General features: G+C 41.1%; 1 protein-coding gene across 4 annotated transcripts in view; it reads left to right on the top strand.

Moving 5' to 3' along the window:
* Positions 1–20,219, top strand: part of AMBRA1 (autophagy and beclin 1 regulator 1) — a 141,196-nt gene that overhangs the window by 42,503 nt on the left and 78,474 nt on the right. For all 4 annotated transcript variants that reach the window (XR_012835716.1, XM_075754564.1, XM_075754566.1 and 1 more), the window contains 3 exons: positions 341–523; positions 13,591–13,671; positions 14,226–14,326. Coding sequence is in view for 3 of the 4 variants with exons in the window: in XM_075754564.1 (XP_075610679.1) it covers positions 341–523; positions 13,591–13,671; positions 14,226–14,326 (365 nt within the window). In the remaining variant the exon portion in view is untranslated. The remainder of the gene's footprint in view (positions 1–340; positions 524–13,590; positions 13,672–14,225; positions 14,327–20,219) is intronic.

The raw sequence follows: 20,219 nt of genomic DNA, 5'->3' as shown, positions 1-20,219 counted from the left end.
CAGGATTAGTTCTGTGAGCTGGTAAAAAATGAAACAATGATCTCCAAAGAGTCCTGAGAAGCAAACTTCTGTGTGCTGTGGATGAGCTTTTTGTCTATAGGTACTGTGTACTGCTGCTGTTGGCACAACAAGGGAATCACGGGAGAGTGCAGCTTATAAAAGGAAAATTACTTCTACTTGCTTTCTTTATTTACTCTGTCTTACTCAGGGGTAAAATGCAAACAGGCAATTTTGTGATGTGCTGGTACTGTCCTGGCACTTGGAGCTCAAAAGGAAAAATAGAACTGGCTGTCATTCTGTACTTGTGTAATGAGTGTCTGTATATCTCTTTCTTGCTCAGGTTGTCTCCTGCTGCATATTATGCTCAGAGGATGATCCAGTATCTTTCCCGAAGGGACAGTATTCGACAGCGCTCAATGCGATACCAACAAAACCGTCTCCGCTCTTCCTCCTCCTCTTCTTCCACTTCAGAGAACTCAAGCCCATCCGTAGAGGGAAATGATCTGGAATTTGAAGATTTTGAGTAAGTGTGCATGCTGCCTTGCCCTCTTGCTTGGGTCTGTTGTCAGCACAAGACTGCTTTGTGGCTTCCTGCTGTTTACTGATCAAAGACATCTCAGACTTCCTGTAGGAACAGGTTAAGTCATTCAATCAATAATTAGAGCAGTGATTGCTACAAATGGGTCTTGTCATTTCTGTTATGAAAATTAAGGATGCTTTAGGCTACCTTCAACATATCAGGCTATCTCAACCAGATTTAAAAGACTGGTTAAATAAAGAAAAGGAGAATCTTTTTTTCCCATGGAACAGATGGGGAGCCAAGGGTTTATTAGAGCCTTCAAATCTTGAGACAAAACAGGAACCACTAAGAGGCTTTGCAGGACTTAGTTCTTTGGTCTAAGGCTGTAGGAGACAGCCAGACATGTTCTGTTACTTTTACTTGCTCTGTCTATACAGCTTTGTCAAATTAGTTGAAGTTCCTGGGATTTTTTTTTTTTTTTGAAGACTTGGTGATTGCAAATCTGTGTGAAGTTAAGGTTTAGTTTCCTGTAAGGAGAGCAAATGGCCTCTTGTGTCAAAGTGAGGAATGACTCTGCATCCAAACCCTACAAGCCACTGTGTTTCCTTCTGAGTGGTTCTCCTGACAGACTTTTAAAGTCTGCTCTCCAGCATCTGCTTTTGGACTCCTAGTGATACCCAGTGTAATCCCAGCAAACAAATCTGTTGCAAACCCTTTCCAATAAATGGAAGTGTAGTAGTGGATTGTTTAGATGGCATGAAGACCAAAGGCTCAGGAATTTAGATTAAAATCCATTTTAGCAGAAAAGAGAATACGACCTTTTGTCCTGGTTTCAGCTAGGATGGAGTTAATTTTCACAAGGAGCTGGGATGGGACACAGCCAGGACAGGTGACGCAAACTAGCTGAAGTAGTGTGCCATACTATATGATGCCATGCTCACTATAAAAGGGCGCTAGTCAGGGAGAGGCAGCTCTGGGTGGTTCTGGGATGGGGTTGGTCATTCGGTGGGTAAGTTGCATTGTGTTATCACCTGTTTTGTATATTCTGTTATAAGTACTGATGGTATTATTTCCCTCTCCCTTTGCTGTCCTGGTAAACTATCCTTATTCCTTACCCTAACCCATGAGTTTCAGCTTTGTATGCCTGTTCTCCTCCCCATCCCACAAGGGGGGCAGCGAGCAAGCACCCGTGTGGTGCTTGGCTGCCAGCTAGGGCTAAAACACGATACCTTTCTAGTCTGTCTTCAGTTCTTTACTTTTAAATATGGGATTTTGCCTATGTACTTTTAAGTATTACACTGAATTTTCTCCCCATTCGTGTATATTGTGTTTAAAACATAGGATGATTCTGAGCATGGTCATAGAAGTAGTCTACGGTGGTAGCATAGTAGGGAGGTGTGTTTTGGAAACTGTGAACTCCTCAAAAATCTGGGCTTTGTTGCTGCTGCCAGCAGAGGATGCTGTCAACTTTGCTACTATCATGACTTTCATGTTCCTTTGCTGCAGTGGCACATACTTGAGATTGCATGCTGTTAAAGCTCCATGTCCTTCATGTCAGGGTGAAGTCCCTTTATGAAGGACACTGGTAACACTAGCTATTTCCAGAAAAGCAATAGAATGATCCCTCTCTGACTTTTTAAGTGGTGGTAGACTTTTTTTCTCCTTAGAATGTTGTTCTGTGAAGCTGTCATTTCATGCTCCAGCAATTAAATATTCATAAGTACAGGGTGAGTGAATGCCTTCCCCTGTCATTGTGGCCTTGTTTGTGTAAGATGTAAATGAGGGAAGATAATGCGGAAGAGTTACTGCCTGGTAGCTTTTTCTAAGCAGCTTTGTGGTCTGGAAGAGCAGAAATATGGTGGCTGCTGGGCCCATTTTGTGAGGCAGGTGTGTTGCAAGGATAGACCTTAACATTTCCATTATTCCATTTCATTTGTCTGGGGCGGCTTGTTCTGCTGGGAAAAGAAAAGGTGGTAAGTTCTTCATTCAGAGCCAGGCAAAAGCCTGCAGAGAAGTGTGTTCCCCTGCAGATAACGTTCATACAGTTAGAGCACCCAGTCAGGGAAGCAATTCAATCAGCCATGCTAAGGTTGTCTTTCATTTCATACTGAGCAAAAAGAAGTGTTTGTTCCTTACTGTGCAGTGGCTGAATTTGTTGGTTGAATATTTCATATTGAATTCTGGTCTGTGCATTCAAGACATGCTGTCTTTTTCCTTTTCTGTTTCATTATTTCTCCTGGCTGATTAGAGGGAGCTGCTGTGCGGGAGTCCTTAGAGCTGGAACTTATCTCGTGACTCATTTGATTTCTTCTGCTGACGCTTCACAGTATATCCCTCCTTCTTTGCTTGCTCACCTGAGCAGAGTCATGTATTTCTTTGTGTATTTCTTTCTTGCCCTGATCTAGATGCTCTGGCTTCCCAGCTTTTCCAGATCTGATGTAGGACAGGGAGTTGCTACTGTGTCTAGCTGTCTGCAGATCATGCTTTTCTCGTGGAATCCAGTGTAAAAGCCATAGCAAATTGCCTTGATGCTTTATCTTTCTATACTGGTCAATGTTATGGGTAAATATTCTCTCTTACATTTTCCTAGAGATCAGGAGAAAGATGTAAGGGGCATTAAATACCAGTTTGTTTTACTATACATAGAGCTTTGGGCAAGGAGTGAGCTCTGTGCTTGTGCAGGGTGCCTGGGAGACAAGCCTTCCTGTGCTCTCATCTTTTGTGGGGTTCTGAGGTTTTTTATCTCCTCCAAGATTCATTATTGTGTCTTTTCAGCTTTGCTTACTTAATGGTCTAGTAAGGGGCGTGAAAAACTTGGCCCCTGCACTGTTTGCCTGCATATGGCCTCTAAATTTAAGCTAAAGCCTGACCTCCTATCTGCCAGTCTACTGGTGTCATTTTCTCCATGCAGTTTCTCCAGAATCTCATTTGTATTCATTCATAAATACCTTTAGTTTGTGATAGCAGTAGTTTTGGTCTAAGAATGTGAAGTAGAGTGGGTTTTATAGGTATTACTAATATCCTTCTATTACACTAGCTTTTACGGACAGGGGAGGAGGAGGGAGAGACACAAGCTATACCTGTGTTATTTGGTCTAATAAGATGTTATCTCTCTATGTGCGCTGCCTGTGTTTAACCTGTCACTGTTGTCATCTTACTACTGCTTACTGAATACAACTGACAACTGTAAACTTAGTCATGTCTGCATGAAAGCGTTGAATACAGTTTGTAATATATATACAGATTTTAATATTAGGTTATTAACAGATAAATTGATATGAGTGGGTTTTAAGCTTAGCTTTAGCAGAATCCTAAGCTAAAATGAAAAGGCTTCTTGTATTCTAGGATAAGAATCTCTGAATGGAGAATGACGTCACTTTACTCTTCCAGCATAACTGGTAAAAATAGATTCTTTATAGACAAGTCATAGATGTTGAACTTTCTAATTTCAAGGTCTTTTTTGAGTGTCTTATGTTTGGATCACATAGTATATTTAGATTTTTAGAGCTAAACTATCTTTTCTTTTGACTTCTTCAATAAGTTTGACTGGGTCTCTTCTAGAGACTTCCTTTAATCTAGAACAGCTCTGATGCTGGAGACTGTGGGTGATGCTTCTAGGAGTCCTCAGATAGCACAGGCTAATTTTTTCCATGTGTGATTCTAAATCTGTCACCATAATCAGAATGTGGCAGTGTTTCTGCAGATGAATTCTGGCCTTCGGTGTCCCTTTTTGTCTGCAGTAGGTGTGCGAACAAATACACAAATACAGGTTTGTTTTATCTGTCAGACTGAAAAGCAGATATATAGGACAGTGCACCAGCTCTGTCTGAAAGCCTTGCTCAAATCCTTCACGACAGTTCTATAAAGGCTTTCAAGCCAAAGCTAAAGGTGTGGCTGTAGCTGACTCCTCTGTCTGCTTTTGAGAGTGGGCTGCCTGGTAGAATATAGATATGAAGGAGCTTGGTGATTACACTCTTTTAATGTCTACAGCTTTTTCCCCTTTCTATCTTCTCCTTTTTCCTTCCTCCTAGGAGGACCTGTGCTGGGGTGGATCCATTCAGTTGTGCCATTGTCACAGACTAGGAAGGTCTTAATTGTGTCTCTACAAGAAGAAGGGCCTGAAATCTTGTTTTGGTGCTTTATCTTTTTAATTTCTTTTTGAGATACCACTGAGCACACCCGGACAGAGAATATAATCACTATAGGCACTGTTTTACTGAGACCATAATGGGCATTCTGTTTTGTGGAAGCAGGCTCTTGCTTTGCAGAGATGATGAATCACTTACGGAAAGCTTACAAGATTCATGGTGACATTATTTGGCTTTACTTGTCAAGTTAAAATCCTTTCATTTAAGGCATGTTATGGACCAAAACTTGTGGTTTCTTAGATGGGCATCTTGGGGGGGGGTGTCTCCTCATAAGTGCATAAGATACACAAGTATGTGCCATACCTGTCTTCTGCTGATTTTGGTTGCTTTATTGACACTGTCATGACAAGACCTGCCAAATCTGAGTTCCTCCAACAGCCTCTTGACTTAAAAGGTTCTAAGATCACAACTTGCCAGCTGGCCGCCACTGCATTAAAGCTGTCAGCCTCATGTCCAGTTTCTTGAATATGATTTTCATTTATTTCAGAGACTAGTATGGTAGATTTAATTTGGCCTTTTCCATAGGTGAAGTGTTTGGTTTGCGAGTCTATTTTGTGTCATAGTTGGTGTTCCACCTCAAGCTGGTATTTTGGTTTAACTTTTTTATGAATTAAGGAGAAAAGTGAATGGCTCATTAGACATTTGTGCAAGATATCCAGGCAACCACCCTTCTTTTGGAATGTTTTCATTTGAAGCATTTTTTTTCTTGTTAGCTTCTTTAAGAACCTTGACTTACGCATTGGTACCTGAAAATATTAATTAGGAACTGGCTGGAAGCAATTGTGTCTGAACTAAGGTTATGCAGTGAGAGAGAGAAGGCTGTAGCAGTGTGATTACTCAGTGTGCACTTGGGTGGTAGGTTTGGTTTTGGATTCTGTTCTCCCTATTACTTTTCAAGTGGAATAGTGGAAGTGGGTTTTGGGGAGGGAGTTGTGTGTCATGGTGAGAATAAGCATGTGGTTTGCTTAATGGCTGAGACAGTAAGAGATTTTGGAAAGTTTGAGTGAGGGGAGAGAGAGGTTGGAGATTACCAGTTACTGAAATAACTTCCTCCCTACGCTTGTGAAGGAATTCCATGCTTGTGTTTAAATCCGATTTCTACCTTTTCAGTCTGACTCTATGTCATTGTTTGCTAGAGACACAGAGCAGTGGGAGCACTAATCTGCAGAAATGCAATCAGTTCAAATGCACCTGCTGTTTCCACTTAGATGCCGATGGAAATGGATTTTTAGGATTCATGACACATCAGTATAATGCAGAAAAAGCAGCAATTTCTTTCTGGAAATCTTGGATGGGGCAGTTTGTTATCTGTCTCTCTTACTTGAGCAGCTACAAATAATATTCTTTTTAGCAATTTGTTATTTGAGTTCAGATAAAGAAATTAAAAGCAAGATTGCTATTTGTTGTATGTACTTGCCTTTGTTGTTTTCTTCCCAGGGCCCCTTTATCTGTGGTTTTGATGCTGTTTCCTCTACTTCTGGCTCTGCGTCATTGTTTTTGATGGAGATGGACCTTCTCAAAACTGCCTTTCAAGAGAGACCTGAGTTTTGTGGAACTTGGTGGTCACTTTCTGTTGGGTTTTTTTCTTCCTTTCTGTTACAGGTTTCTGGAGCAGTTAGCGCTGGGTTGTTGCTTCAGGATACATAGCAATTTATGTTAATTATATTCATCATCTTAAACACAGTTGCAGACTAAGAATGCTAACAAGTCGTGGATGAATGGGAATGATACTGAATCTACTCTTTGAACTTCATTTTTCAAGGATTAGTGAGAGTCTTAGCTTGGCTTGTGATCTCCTCATAGTAGCCTGCAGCTTCATTTTCCCTATTCTTTTTATCTTTATCTTTTGTGACAGTCTTTTATATTCCCCTTATCTTAGTCTTAATGTCTAATAATACTGCCTGGATGCAGTGACAGGCAATGACTATTTCCTTGCAGCAGTACTGCAGGATATTGCTAACTTCTCCAGCATAATGTTGTTTTACCATTAAGTCACATTCCAGCAAGGCAAGTGTCTTCATAGCAGGGTGGTGAAAGAATGAGTGCTTTTTGAAAGATGACAGTTGCCAGAAAAGCTCACATCATTTTCCATACTGTTGGTTGCCTGGGCTTGTAGAAACAGTTTTGATGTCAAGATGGTAGATCTGAGTTTTTCTGCTACTCAGGAACTGTGTTCATTGTTTTCCTTTTGCTTTTATTTTGTGTCTGTGAAACTCTTAAGTCAAACTAGGTCACCTAGTAGGTGACCTCTGGTGTTAGAGTGATTAGAAAGCAAGCTGTTCCTTGTTGCTGGCCACACAGAGCAGGCAGTGGTTAGCATTCTTCAAGCCTGTAGGTCTAACAGATCAGCATTGTTTGCGCAGTTATGTTTTCATTCTTGTTTCCCTTGGAAGAGCAGTAGCATAATGGTGCAATATATTTAAAAAAAAAATGAAAGAAAAAAGAAAAAAATGGTGCTTGCTTTTGACACTTCCAGTATTGAAGCCTGATGGGGTGGCCAATTGTGTGAACTGTGTTCAACAAGCACCAGTTGTGAAGTTCCCAAGTGATTAGAATTAGGCATAGTGGTGTTTTCCCTAGTCATGCTCATGTTTGGATGAATGTTTGAAAATAGCTAATTAAGGGGTCTGAAAGGAAGGGTACTTGTAGTGCTGGATGCCCTGGGTTTTTTTATAAAACACTGAATACAGTGGTTTCCTTCATACTCATGTACCATGTCTAGGCTAAAGAGTAGAGATTCTCTACCTTCCTCTGGCCTCTCATGTTTCTGTTTTCTAATGATTCGCTGTAGCTATGAAGCGTATCAGTCTTATTCTAAAACATGTCATCAATTTGTGAGCCTGCCACACAATGAGGTGATTAAAATAGAGACAACTGGATACTGCGCCTAGATAAGAGTGAGTGCTTCATTCTGCTTCCAAATCAGTCTTTCTCTGAAGCAATTAATCCTTGGCATTTAATGGGCAAGTGCTGCTGTTTCTCTTGACCAGGTGATAAATCTTCTCTTATGTGATGCTTCTCTGAAACACTTGATCTTCTGAAGTGCCATTTTTAATCTTTTAAATACAATTTCCCCTGAACAGCCCTCTGAGAGGTAATCAAGGCTGGGGGTTTGTTCTGCTCTGGTCAGGAGAGCCATTAGTAACTCAGCAGTCTGCTGTTTTATAGGAAGTTTAGCTGATAAATAGATAAAAGTTTTCCCTTGTGTTCCTTTGAAAAAACTCCTGTGAAAAACTGGCATTTTAGCCTTCAAAAGAACATAGGAAGATGGAAAGGCACCATGTCTTGGGTGACTTACCCAACTTCTTTATCAATTACTGTATTGAGTAGGTATGCTAAAATTCTATTCTTCTAGTTCCTGTCTCTCCAGCTGGGTAGTATTACTCTTTGCAATTTCTCTAATATTTTTATTCTTCAATTTTGTTTGACTTCCAGTGTTACACTTGGGAGTTAGCTCCATGATCCTACTACTTTTAGTGCCAGGAAAGGCTTTTCGTGTAGCAGATGCTTCTTTTTGCTTAAATTTTCTTGTTTCTTGTTGTCTGCTTCTGTTCTGCCTTAAGTACCTCTCCTTCAGTAATGGTCATACCCTTCAAGGATGAGTAGATACATTTATATTAATGCCTTTAATTTTTACTGTATTATGTATATTCTTTTAAATAAGTGGTTTTGTTCTTTTAATGTCTGTGGATGTCAGTACTTGTACCCTTTTTGATAGGAGCAGTGCTCCTGACTTGTTTATCTGTATCTACTTGTGGAAAAGAGTCCCTGCTCAGAGATAAGCCAGTTGTCTTGAATCTTTTCTCTTAAACATAATCCTTGTTTTAGGTGAGATATCCTTGTTCTGAGAGCCGTAAGTAGGGTGATCTTTTACTGGGTTGACTTTACAACTTTTTCAAGACTTAAGGACTGTGAGTAAAGTAGCACATACTGGATGGAACCTGTATTTTTTGATTAATAGACGAGTCCTACTGATCCAGGAGATGGTATTCCAGCTACTCTGTCTCTCTGCAAAGGTACAACTAACTTGCAATGTGGCTTTTCCTTTTGTCTTCTAGGATACCTGTATCTCACTGAAATATTCAGAATGTCAAGGTTTTATTTATTTCATGTTTACCTCTCTGTTTTGAGAGGCTTGTTTCATAGAAACACTCCCAGTTTTCCCTAACTTCATTTGTAGGAGATGCTCAGGATCTTGCAGGATCAGACAGAGGAAGAACTGAAGTTTTAACATCACCTGGTATTTGCTGCTCCTCTCAGTTGTAAAGGTAGTAGTTAACTTTGTATCATAGCGTTCCCCACACTGTATGTCCCTTACTCATCAGGATGGTGCTGGAAAGTGATTGACGTGTTCTTAGAATCACCAGCAAATGTAATGTTCCCCTCACCACCTTTTTGTCCTACTTACATACCACTTGTAAAACATAGTACACTCTTTGTCTTGTAGTCCTATGCAGCTCTTGTGAGTATATCCTTCTCAGGATATGTCATCTGTTTTTTATCTAAATCAGCAGTGAATCCTGTGAATTGCAAGATTTGGGGATATCTTTAATATGACATCTTCCAGGTGCCCTCTTTAGAGGACCTGGGGTCAGTCTTGACCAACCTCTAAAGCCAAATGAGTTTGCGTTTTCTGATAACTGCCTTTGTGCTACTCCTGCTCTTCTTGCTTTGCGCTACTCCTGCCCTCTGTGCTATCTCCTCTGAAGTAACCTCCTGCAGTCTTAAAAAATTGATGGCAAGTAAGTGGAGATACTTAATGTTTGAAGTACTGAGAAAATGATACTGGGCTTTTTTTTTTCTCTTACATCAAGATGGTGCAACTGAATCCAGTGCCAAACCTTAAGGATATTAGTAAATGCCGCTTAACCAATTATTTAGCATTTCTATTGTATGTAAGTGTCTAACCTCTGCAATAGAAATTGATTTAGCATTTTAAATTGGATCGCATGAAACATGATAAAATGCTGAAAATATGGTACAATTGGCTTGGTCTGATATAATTTGATTCCAGTGAACTTGCATGGCTTACTGGTGCTGGCTGATAATTAAATGGCTTTTCAAAATGGTCATTGTTGACCTAATTCTATTGGCTGTGTAGTTAGTGGGAGTTTTAATATTGACTACAATGGGAACAGTTAGACCAACAGATTGCATTAGAAACCCCATGCTGTGTGTTTAATTTCACTTCCTGATACAACAATCTCTAAATATTAAAGAGAATTCTTGCCAAGATAGAAAAGCAGAACATAGCTTTTTTCCTTTCTGACAGTCTTGACTATTTTCTGTATCCACGGAGTTATTAATGAGGTAGCCAATTTATCAGATGAAAAAGAATGCCTTTTTCTCCAAACTTGAGGATGCAAAGTTTTGCATCTCCATCTTTTTTCAGAGCTAGCGTTGCTGCTCCATTATATTTACATTGGTCAACTTTTCTCTCAACAAGCAAACAAAACAATAGCAGAAAAATCCAAGCAGATTTGACTGTCTTATCCAGTTTAGGATAAATTTTCATCCTTCTTATGCCCTATTAAAGGTCCATGAATCTCCTGAATGTTTGGGAATTGCTTTCTTTTCCTGCTCCGTTCTGTGTTAGTGTTAATGCTATTTTCCCCCTACCAACTCTTCTTCTCCATATCGCTGTTTTGATTTGTCCCACACTGGTACCTGAACAAATTATGAATAACCTGAATTTTGAGCCAGACCCTTAAAGTTGTTTTGACCATTTGTTGGTTCTTGCAGTTTTCCTCCTGAGACAAATTAGTCTGTTAATAATTATAGTATTAAGTCTCCCTTGTCACCTTACATGCTGATTACTTCTGATTCTTTCCTTGCATCTTGCTCAATGGATTGCTTAGTTCCTTCATGATTATTTTTTCACTGCAGAAGTTTCTGTATGCTGTTCATATTTGCTGGTGCACTTAAAGGGCATTGCAGGGCACCTATTTAGCCCTGTTACAGCACTCGTTGTGGCATGTTTTTGTTTCATCTACTTTTGCAAGGTTATTGAGTTGTGTTACAGAAGAGGCTTTTTTTTTTTCTTAATGTAGACATACACACTCTGAGGGATCTGCTTTTGCAGGTTATATTAATTAAACTATCCACTGCACATTATTAGCTAATGAGTCTGTAGGTAGTTGACACTAAATAGAAAGTAGAGTGTTAGATCTTCAGCAGCAGAGAACTTTGGAAACTTTTCATTTCTTGCCGGAGTGTTTCAAGCTGGCACTGCAGTCGTGCTAACATCTGCTCTCCTCCCTCTGTCAGCAGGCTGTATGTGGTACAGAAATAACGTAAAGTGCCACCCATCTTCACTGATCTGTAGGGGTGTTTTTTATTTTCTTTTTTAGAAGGTGCAGAAATAATCTTCAGCTGGCACGAGGGTAATATCAGCTGTTCTAGCTTTTCAGCACTAGATGCTTAAAAACAGTTGCATGTAGTTGAGCATGGGAGTTTAGATATCAATGACTCTGTAAATTAGTGATTCAGAGTAATGTTTAGTAATATTCCTCTTTAGCACAGGGGAGTGTATCTTACACTTACATTACAGTAAATAGGAATTCTAACGTTTTCCAAGGATAGTGACTGTTTCTCATTCCCAATTCTGCTGTTTGAGTTATAGGGCAGTGGCAGTTGGGGTGTTGTGTTTTTTAATTTCTTTTTTTTTTTTAGGGGATGTTAAAAATAGATTGCTGTCTCTTGGATCGGTAGAGGCTGTGTCTGTCATGGTGAAAAGTCTAGTCTATATTTTTTCGCTTTTAGGCTTTTCGTATTGAGGGAGGGTTGTACGCACAGTGAATGGGACAGTACAGGATGGAGTTCTCACATCAGAAAGTCTCACTGATGAGAAAATTCGTGTCCTAAAATGTTTTTGTGGATGCTAACAGCATTGGCTAGTGGAATTTTAAAAAATCTTGAACAATTAGTTGCTTTAGGTCTCTTGATCTGGACTGTAGCAGGCTTTGCACCTTTTTTTTCTTTTGTTTGCTGGAGCTAATTCCTCATTCCTTTTGAAACCTGCTGCAGAGATTCTCTTCAGCTGGAGAGTTCTGCAGGATGTAGTCCTGCTGTTGTTGCTCTTGCTGATATTTGCCCCTTTCAAAAGCATCTCGTAATTCTAGTAAATGTCTAAAAGCAAATGCAAACCCTGCAAATCATTTTGCTGCAGGGCTGCCTATCAGCATCATTTCAGAAACTGCTACATGGACTTTTAAAAAGTGTATTTCTTGTCTGACTTTCACTAGCTCTTTGTGTATGGCAAGATCTGGAACATGACACTTGTTTGTTCCTTTAGCCTTTTCTCTTTAGCAGGAAAAGTTGGTATGTCAGCATTCGAGTTGGTAGGATTCCTTCTGTTGTTGATCCGCATCTTAATAGGCTGGAGGCTTCTGATAAAAGAACAGCAGCAGTTTTTACGTTGCTGATTTTAGGAACCCTGCTGCTTACACAGAAACCTCAGGACGAGGTGGGGCTTTGGCTGTGAACTGCAAATGCTGCGTCTGCAGTGGGAGGAGAAATGGAAGCTTTGAGCTTGGATTTAGATTTTGTTTTGGTGAAATAGTTTGAAATGTTAACGAGCTTTGCAGAACAACCTCTGCTCTTGTGTTCCTGGTTCCTCAAGTGTGTGGGAAACAGCCACGTAATGGACTTTCTTCTCAGCCCACGTTTCTTGCTCACTGACTTTAAAAAAGCAAAACAAAAAAAAATATAAAATGCACAGCTTGCTGGAGTGGGTTAGGAATGTGCTGCTAGTGTGTTGCATAAGGAATGTTTAGTTTCCTAGTGATTCCGAGGCTCTGCAAGTAATAGTCTCCCCACAACTGTCTGGGAAAGAGACAAGTAGGGTTGCAATTACAGATGGGGATCTGGAATCCGGGGAGAACAGACTTGCTACTTGTGCAAGGTCATGCAGAGAGTAAATTTCTGAATGGAGAATAAAGCACCACGGAGGTCTGTTTCAGAACTCCAGAGTCACTGATGGAGTCTCGTTATTTTCCTTGCAGTTTTAGTGCTGTGTAATTGCAGGTCCTCCTGTGACCTCTGAATGCAATATCAGGATTTTTGTTTGCTGGGGACTTTGGAGGTCCTCCACTTTGGCCTCCTGCTTGTTGTGGGGTTGTTATTGCCAAAATCAGATTGGGTCAACCATGGCTTTGTCTAGCTCCTGTCTTGAGACTTCCAAGGATGGCAGCTCCATAGCCACTGTGGGTTACTTGTTCAGTGTTGCACTGCCCTCCTGGCAAATAAGACTTTCCTGTGTCTGCTGTGGGACAATAGATGCTAGACCCTTTCCTCTCATTCTCCAAGGTCCAGACGTTTATTGTGAAACAGAATGAGAGGTTTTTGAGGAGGTACAGTTTTGTCTGACACAACCTAATACTTCTGACTTCACTGGAAAAGCTTGTGAATGGTGAGATTCTCTTAAACTGTGATGGCACTTAAACTGGACCTTGAGGGAAGGAGCGCAAAAGAAGTTTGCAGATTATGCTCTTTTGCCTGCACTTCTGGAAATGAAAAAGTGAAACTTAATAGTTCCCTTTGACTAACTGAAAGTTCTCCTAAGGACTGTGGTGTGCTTGCTTTTGCTCTCCCAGCCCAAACTCTAAGGTCTTTCCTTCATTTGCTCAGGTGCTGACATTGATTCATTGACTCTCTGTGGTGGTGTTGATACTTCTGAGACACTGTCAAACAATGAAGAAAGTGGACATTAAGTTACCCATATGTAAAACTGTCAGGAGTCTTTGGTACAGTAAGTTGTATGAATTTGGAACGTTAGAAGCATGTGACTTACACAAGAGAACCATTAAGTCTCAGTGGCATACTAAGGATGGCTAGGTGATGTTGTGAGTTTTTCTTCGCTTGGAGAATACTTTATTACATAGTATTTTTAATGTACAGTAATTGTTTTTTCTTTTACTGAAGGGACAATGGAGACCGATCCAGGCACCGAGCTCCCCGGAACGCCCGCATGTCTGCACCATCACTGGGGCGCTTTGTTCCAAGGTAAGGCTTGTACATGTAAGAGTAAAAGGGTGTGGAGATCTTGGAAGTACCAATTGCAGTACAGCACTCTGGTACTTTCACATGGATTCCTTTTCTTGCCCAGCTGCTGCATTCTTGTTTGCAATTTCTGAGGCCCCTGAGATGGCACGTTAGCATGATCAACTCATCCTGTGACATTGGAAGGACAGCATGGTCTTAGTGCTCCTTACGTGCAGGTTGGGGCTACAGTGTGAAGGCAGAACAGGAGGGTAAAAGAATCTGATCAGAGCTTCTCAGCACAACGTGCTGGTTTGAGATTAGGAAGCTGTTGTAGGAGGTAAAGGATTTTCTTAAGCTGATCTTCACAGCCACATTGATCAGAGGAGGATCTAATCTGTAACTTGGCTTTTGTTTGAAGCAGTGAAGTGGTTGGCTAAGCAGAGTCGTCCAGCCTTCCCTCTACTAAAGTCTGCTGGAATATAGTCATGTTTCCTCAAAGTAATTGCAATTGCAGTCCAGGGCTGTAGTATACTGGGATGTCTTTCTCCAAGTGAGGTTACTGTCTTTGTTTGCAGACGCTTCTTGCTGCCAGAGTACTTGCCTTATGCTGGGATTTTCCATGAACGGGGACAGCCTGGCTTGGCCACCCATTCCTCTGTCAACAGGGTTTTGGCAGGTAATGAGACTTTCTTGTTTGCAGTAGTCATGTATATTAGTGGTATTTTTCTCATGAATCTGAGCAGAGGATTGATGAGGAAAAAATCTCAATTCCAACATTTGAGGTTCTATTTAAGTTGCCTGAAACAAGAGAAAGGACTGTTGGAATGATGTGGTGAGCTGTCATTCAAGTGCTTGGGCATTGCAGATTCCACACTTCAAGTATGTGTATGGGAGTCTCTGCATGAATTGGGGAGGGGTGCTGTTCACAATTCTCCCTTTGTTTAACTTCCTCCCCTCTTCCTCCCCTATTCCTAGATGTCTTTTCCTTAACAACCTGACAGACTAATGATCAGCTTGCTGCAGGTCCTTCTAATTGAATTATAGGGTGCCTTGTTCGTGTTCCGGCTGGCAAGACGCACACAAGGCAACGTGGGATTCAATTAGGATCTTTATAAATGCATATTAAAAAACTCAGCTGCCACCACATACAGCACACAGGCATTTGGGAGTCTTAAAGGGCAGGCAGAGGTGGGAAGAGAGGTTGGGGGAAGAGGAGGAGTATGGCACTCTGGCAGTTCACGAATGAGATGGTTATAGATGACACATATCTTGAGGGTGGGTCTTTTTTGGCTGCGTCTGAGTTGCTCTGTAATTAACCCCAGTGCAAGGGAATCATCTTGGAGCTTGGGGGGCAAACAAGGGATGATGTATGGACAGGTAGGTTGGGATGTGGTTCTCTTTCTTCCAGTTGGTAATCACAGGACCACCACTGAAAGGAGTGCTGAAAGGTTTCTCAAGAGGCCACATGACCCTTTTCCTTATTCTAAGGCATGATCAACTATGCCTAAACCATTTTGGACAGGATTTATCTAACCTGTTCTTGAGAGTCTTCACTGGGATTTTCCCAGCCATTTTGGGGTGAAACTGTTGGTAGTTTTGCATGGCTGATTTAGCATAGCAGTGGTCTTGTCTTTGATAACAGATTTCTGGCATCTCACAGACTTTTATCTCTCTGGACATTTTGGTTTGAGTGCATGGTTCGTAGACCTTGCTGTTGCAGTAATAGTAAGAGCTCAGCCAAAGGCTAGCCTCCAAAGCACCTCTGCTTTTTTTTCCTTTGGGAAGAGTGGAGCTAGCCTGTAGCTTCAGCTGACGCATGTACTTTCCTGTGCTTGCTGCCTGTGTGGGCTTTGGCTGTTGGCACGTGGAAACAGCACACTGGCAGATAATTACTTGCTGCCAGGCAACACTGCAGAACTCTTGTGTGGCCCAATTTTGCTGGAGACACCTGTCTTCAACCCTCCTCCAGCCCTCCTTGCAGTGTGCCTGTTCTTTAGTGGCTGGGAAACAGCCTGGCTTTTTCTCCTTGCACATTTTAGGGAATTTGAGCCCCAAAATACACGTTTGCTGTTTGTATGTACACAAAGGTTAACAAAAGAAGGCAGAAATCGTAATCATGGGATTTTCAAAAAACGAGATCAATCTTTTCTGTATGGCGCTGTGCTGAGCCTGCTTAAGGCAAGGTTTGTTGGCTCCTACAGTGTCGTGGAACCTCACACTGGAACGGCTGGGCCTCTACAGTAAAGGCTTTTATTGACTTAAATATAAAATTAATTCTAATGCAGCAGCTGCTTGTGATACATTAACAGTCTGTTTATTTTAGTCTGTACCTATGCTTTCAGCTTTCGAAATGTTTTTTACATTTGTGCTTAAAAACATGTTAATCTGTTGCAGAAACCAGGAGAGTTGAAGTTGTAAATACTAGGTGGAGATGTTGTAAATACTAGGATGGAGTTCTCATACTTGAAAGATGAGAACTAGAAAATGAGGTTGCAATTGTGGAATAGAGAATTTCTTGTATTTATTATGTTGGTCAGCAGCATTGTCATTTTCAGTATTATATTTCAGAGCCATTGAAAGTTGCAGTGCTGATACGCTTTCCTTTTTAATTAGCCTGTGCCAAAGCTTGGGGTAGTTCTTTCTTCACTATCATAGTGGAAAACCTCTACTCAAGTTCAAAACTACTTTAACCCAGGTTGTTAGTTATGGATGAGGTTGCCAGCCTTGGCTGAGGGAAAAATCAATCATCTATCTTCCTATTAACACAGGCTAATCTAAGCTTGAGTGCCTTAAATTGCTTCATCCTACCATGTATCCAGACTGTCATTTCTGAATTATGTTTAAATGCATAAATGCCAAATGTATTTCTTATGTAACCTCTACAGCATTTGAGAAAAGATGCCAAAAAAAGCCCCGTATTCCTAACCTGACAGCTTTCTAAAAACTGATGATAGACTTCTGTGGTCAAGTATGAGTGAGAGCTGTTGTTTGGGAAAATACATCCAATTACACTTCTGCTCCTGTCCCCTGCCCACTTACTGCTGTATGCAGAGAGGAAATCAGAGCAGCAGACAGAGATCTTACGGGTATGTGTGCTGGTTTTGGCTGGGATAGAGTTAATTTTCTTCCTAATAGCTGGTGTAGTGCTGTGTTTTGGACTTAATATGAGAATAATGTTGATAACACACTGATATTTTAGTTGTTGCTAAGTAATGCTTATACGAAGTCAAGGACTTTTCAGCTTCCCGTGCTCTGCCAGTGAGGAGGTGCACAAGAAGCAGGAGGGAGCATCTTGTGAATTCCTTTGGTGTGTTGACTAAATTTCTTAATGTCAAAGCTATTGCTGTTGGGTTCTGTCCACATTTACTTTTATCTCTCTGCTTTACATGAACAGCTTTCTGTTGTTTCAGTATCATTCTCGTGCAACAGTTACAGACAATAGCTCTGTGCTAGGGAAGGCTACCTTGTGAATAAATTCTTGGAGCAGTCTGGTTTAACGAACCACTAAAAATTAGAGGTTATCTAAGCAGGCGGGGCTAGTACAGCACCATAGTAGGTTTGGTAGAATGAGTCTGACGTGCCAGGCGGGGCTTAGGTCAGGCTTAGAGAGTCCTTTGTACTAGTCAGGGACTGGTGGCCATCCCTGCGCCAAGGCACTTGCAGGCGAAGTATAGGAACAGTGGCAGCAGATGGTTTGAGTCGGTGGGAGTTCAGGGGAGAATGAAGTGATACTAGTCAGCATGACAGACAGTTATCTGCATGCCAGCAGCCTAATTTGCATGTAGCACTGCAACAACAATGAGTCCTACTAGCATGTTCCTGCCCAACTCCTTATCTACTGGTGCAGTTTAGACCTATCAGCTGATACGATACACTGCATCGCTGTGCTTTCTGGCATCAAGTAAAACACCATGTGAAAATATATTACATCAACATTGTTACCTTTAGTGTTCAAACTTGTAATCACACCAAAAAGTGTTGGTAGTTTGACAAGTTATATTTTCCTGTAAAGTCTATGTTGATTGGCAGTAATTACACTGTCCTCCTTTAATCCTTTATTAACTGAGTCTTATATCAGCTTTTTCATTATTTTGTCTGGAATCAATGTCAGGCTGACAAGACTGACATGTCTCATCCTATTTCAACCTTTTAAAATACTGGTATAACGCTAGCATATTTTCCAGTCTTCCACGTTCTGCTTTTATTTCAAGACTCATTACAAAACCTGAGAGTTCATTTAGCAGCTCTTTTAAGGCTTTTGGTAGTGCGGGCTGTAAGCTTCCCTCCGGACTCTCTTCTCCGTGGTGAACTGCCATAAGTGATGGGGTTGTGGTCTCCGAGGAAACGTCCATACAGTGAAGGCAAGTTGAAGTGGTTGTTTGCTAAAGTGATGATGAAAGTCGTAAATACATCTTGGCTTCTCACTCGATAGGACTGGCCGATTGCATGTGGCAATACAAGTGAAATACCGAATCTTGGGGCCATTTCAGTCTTCTAGTCTCTTGGGTTCTCTGCCATTTGCAGGCCAACAGAGTGGGGTTTTTTTCTTCTTTTATTGCCCCCCACGCTGTGCTTCCCAGGAGATACCAAAGACCTGTTCTGTGGGATGAGGTTACACCTTTTGTAATGGGAGTTAGTACTGCTGCAAAGTTCAGCAGTGTTAATATGCCTGGCTCTGGATCCAAGGAACACACAGCTCAGGATTGTGTTTACCACCTCCTACTGCTTTTTTGGTTTGTTTTTCTTTAAGCTGAATATTTCTGCTCACTGTTTTGTTGGGATTTTTTTATTTGGTTTATTTGGGGTTTTTGGTTTTTATTTGGTTTGTTTGATATTTTTTTGTTTTTAAATAAATTTGTCCTAAGTCACATTACTTAGCAGTGTCCTGCTCACAATTTGAGGGCCAAGTCATGGATATCTTTTGGCATCTGGTAGTAGACAGATGTACATTTTAATATCTTTGTAAAAATCAGTAAATACATTTTAAAAAAAAAGATCCACTTCATTGCTGTTGCAGTGCTTATGACCTCTTGTTCACCTATGTGAACTTTTCGTTTAGGCTTTGTAGTAATTTTGGGATAGAGAGAGACATGCTAATGGTATAGTGGAACAAAGAAGGCTTTATTTTCAGTTCAGTGGAAGCTTGGAGGAGGAAGAAAATCAGTGTTTGCCAAGGAACTTTGCAGGAGGCTTTAAAAGTTACCACAGATGCGTTTGTTTACGTTCCTGTTACTCAGCAGGAGAGTGCAGGTGAAAGTTTAATGGTTTATGATAGAGTTATCTAGCTTTGTGAAATGCTTCTGTCTCACCTCACTTTGTTTTAATAGACATTGTGCTGGTTTTGGCTGGGATAAAGTTAATTTTCTTCATAGTAGCTAGTATGGGGCTATGTTTTGGATTTGTGCTGGAAACAGTGTTGATAACACAGGGATGTTTTAGTTACTGCTGAGCAGTGCTTACACAGAGCCAAGGCCTTTTCTGCTTCTCGCAGCACCCTACCAGCAAGTAGGCTGCAGGTGCACAAGAAGTTGGGAGGGGACGCAGCCAGGACAGGTGACCCCGACTGACCAAAGGGATATTCCATACCATATGATGTCATGCTCTGTATATAACTGGGGAAGCTAGCCAGGAGATGGGATCACTGCTTGGGAACAGACAGGGCATCAGGGTTGGTTTTTTTCCCCTCTGCAGGTGGTGAGCAATTGCACTTGTGTGTCAGTTGTATTATTATTATTATCATCATCATAATCGTCATCATCTTCCTTTGTTATCCTATTAAATTGTCTTTATCTCAATCCACGAGTTTGGGGGTTTTTCCATTCTCTTCCCCATCGCACTGAGGGAGAAGGAGGGGTGAGTGAGTGGCTGCGTGGTGCTCAGTTGCCAGCTGGGGTTGAACCATGACAGGCATCTATTTAGTTATGTACATCTCAACAAACAAAATATTTTTCCTTGCGTGAACACAGATCGTGTTTGCCTGTTCTGGCTTTGCCACCAGACTTTATCTGTTTAAATGCAATCCAACACAGTTGCTCTGAGTTCTCCACCTCATGGGGAGATCTAGACTCAGCATGGCTTAAGGGCTGAGTGATACAGTACTCTACATTTACAGTTATTGAGTGATTATAATTGCTATTTCAGGGTAATAGATTCAGACCAGAGACTGAACACTTACATGTATTCAAAAAATGAGCTTGATATTACAGATTTTTCCATAGCCCACACCTATCTAGAGTATAACCTCCTACAAGAACAATAATGGTGCAGCTCTGGATGTCTCTTCTGGGGTTGCAAACAAAGCTGTCTGTGGCCTTGTTACACTGGGGTAGGGATGAAGCTATAGGTGAAGCTAAGAATCGGTTGACAGCCTGCCTTTATTTGGGATCTAGGACTTCAATGTCAGCTGCTGTTTTCCCAAAATCATATAAGCTATCCCATTCTTCAAAGCTTGGCTCCCTGGGAGAATTCTAGGTCACGTACCTTCAAGTGAATTTCTGTACTTCAGCCAGAAACTGCTAACGCACAATTGTTAGAGTATTTGAAGTTTCATTGGGATGAATATTAGCTAA

This window comes from Balearica regulorum, chromosome 5 (genome assembly GCF_011004875.1).
Source record: "Balearica regulorum gibbericeps isolate bBalReg1 chromosome 5, bBalReg1.pri, whole genome shotgun sequence".
Classification (NCBI taxonomy): Eukaryota; Metazoa; Chordata; class Aves; order Gruiformes; family Gruidae; genus Balearica; species Balearica regulorum.
The sequence above is the reverse complement of the archived record's forward strand: the minus strand, read 5'-3'. Positions and strand labels throughout refer to the sequence as shown.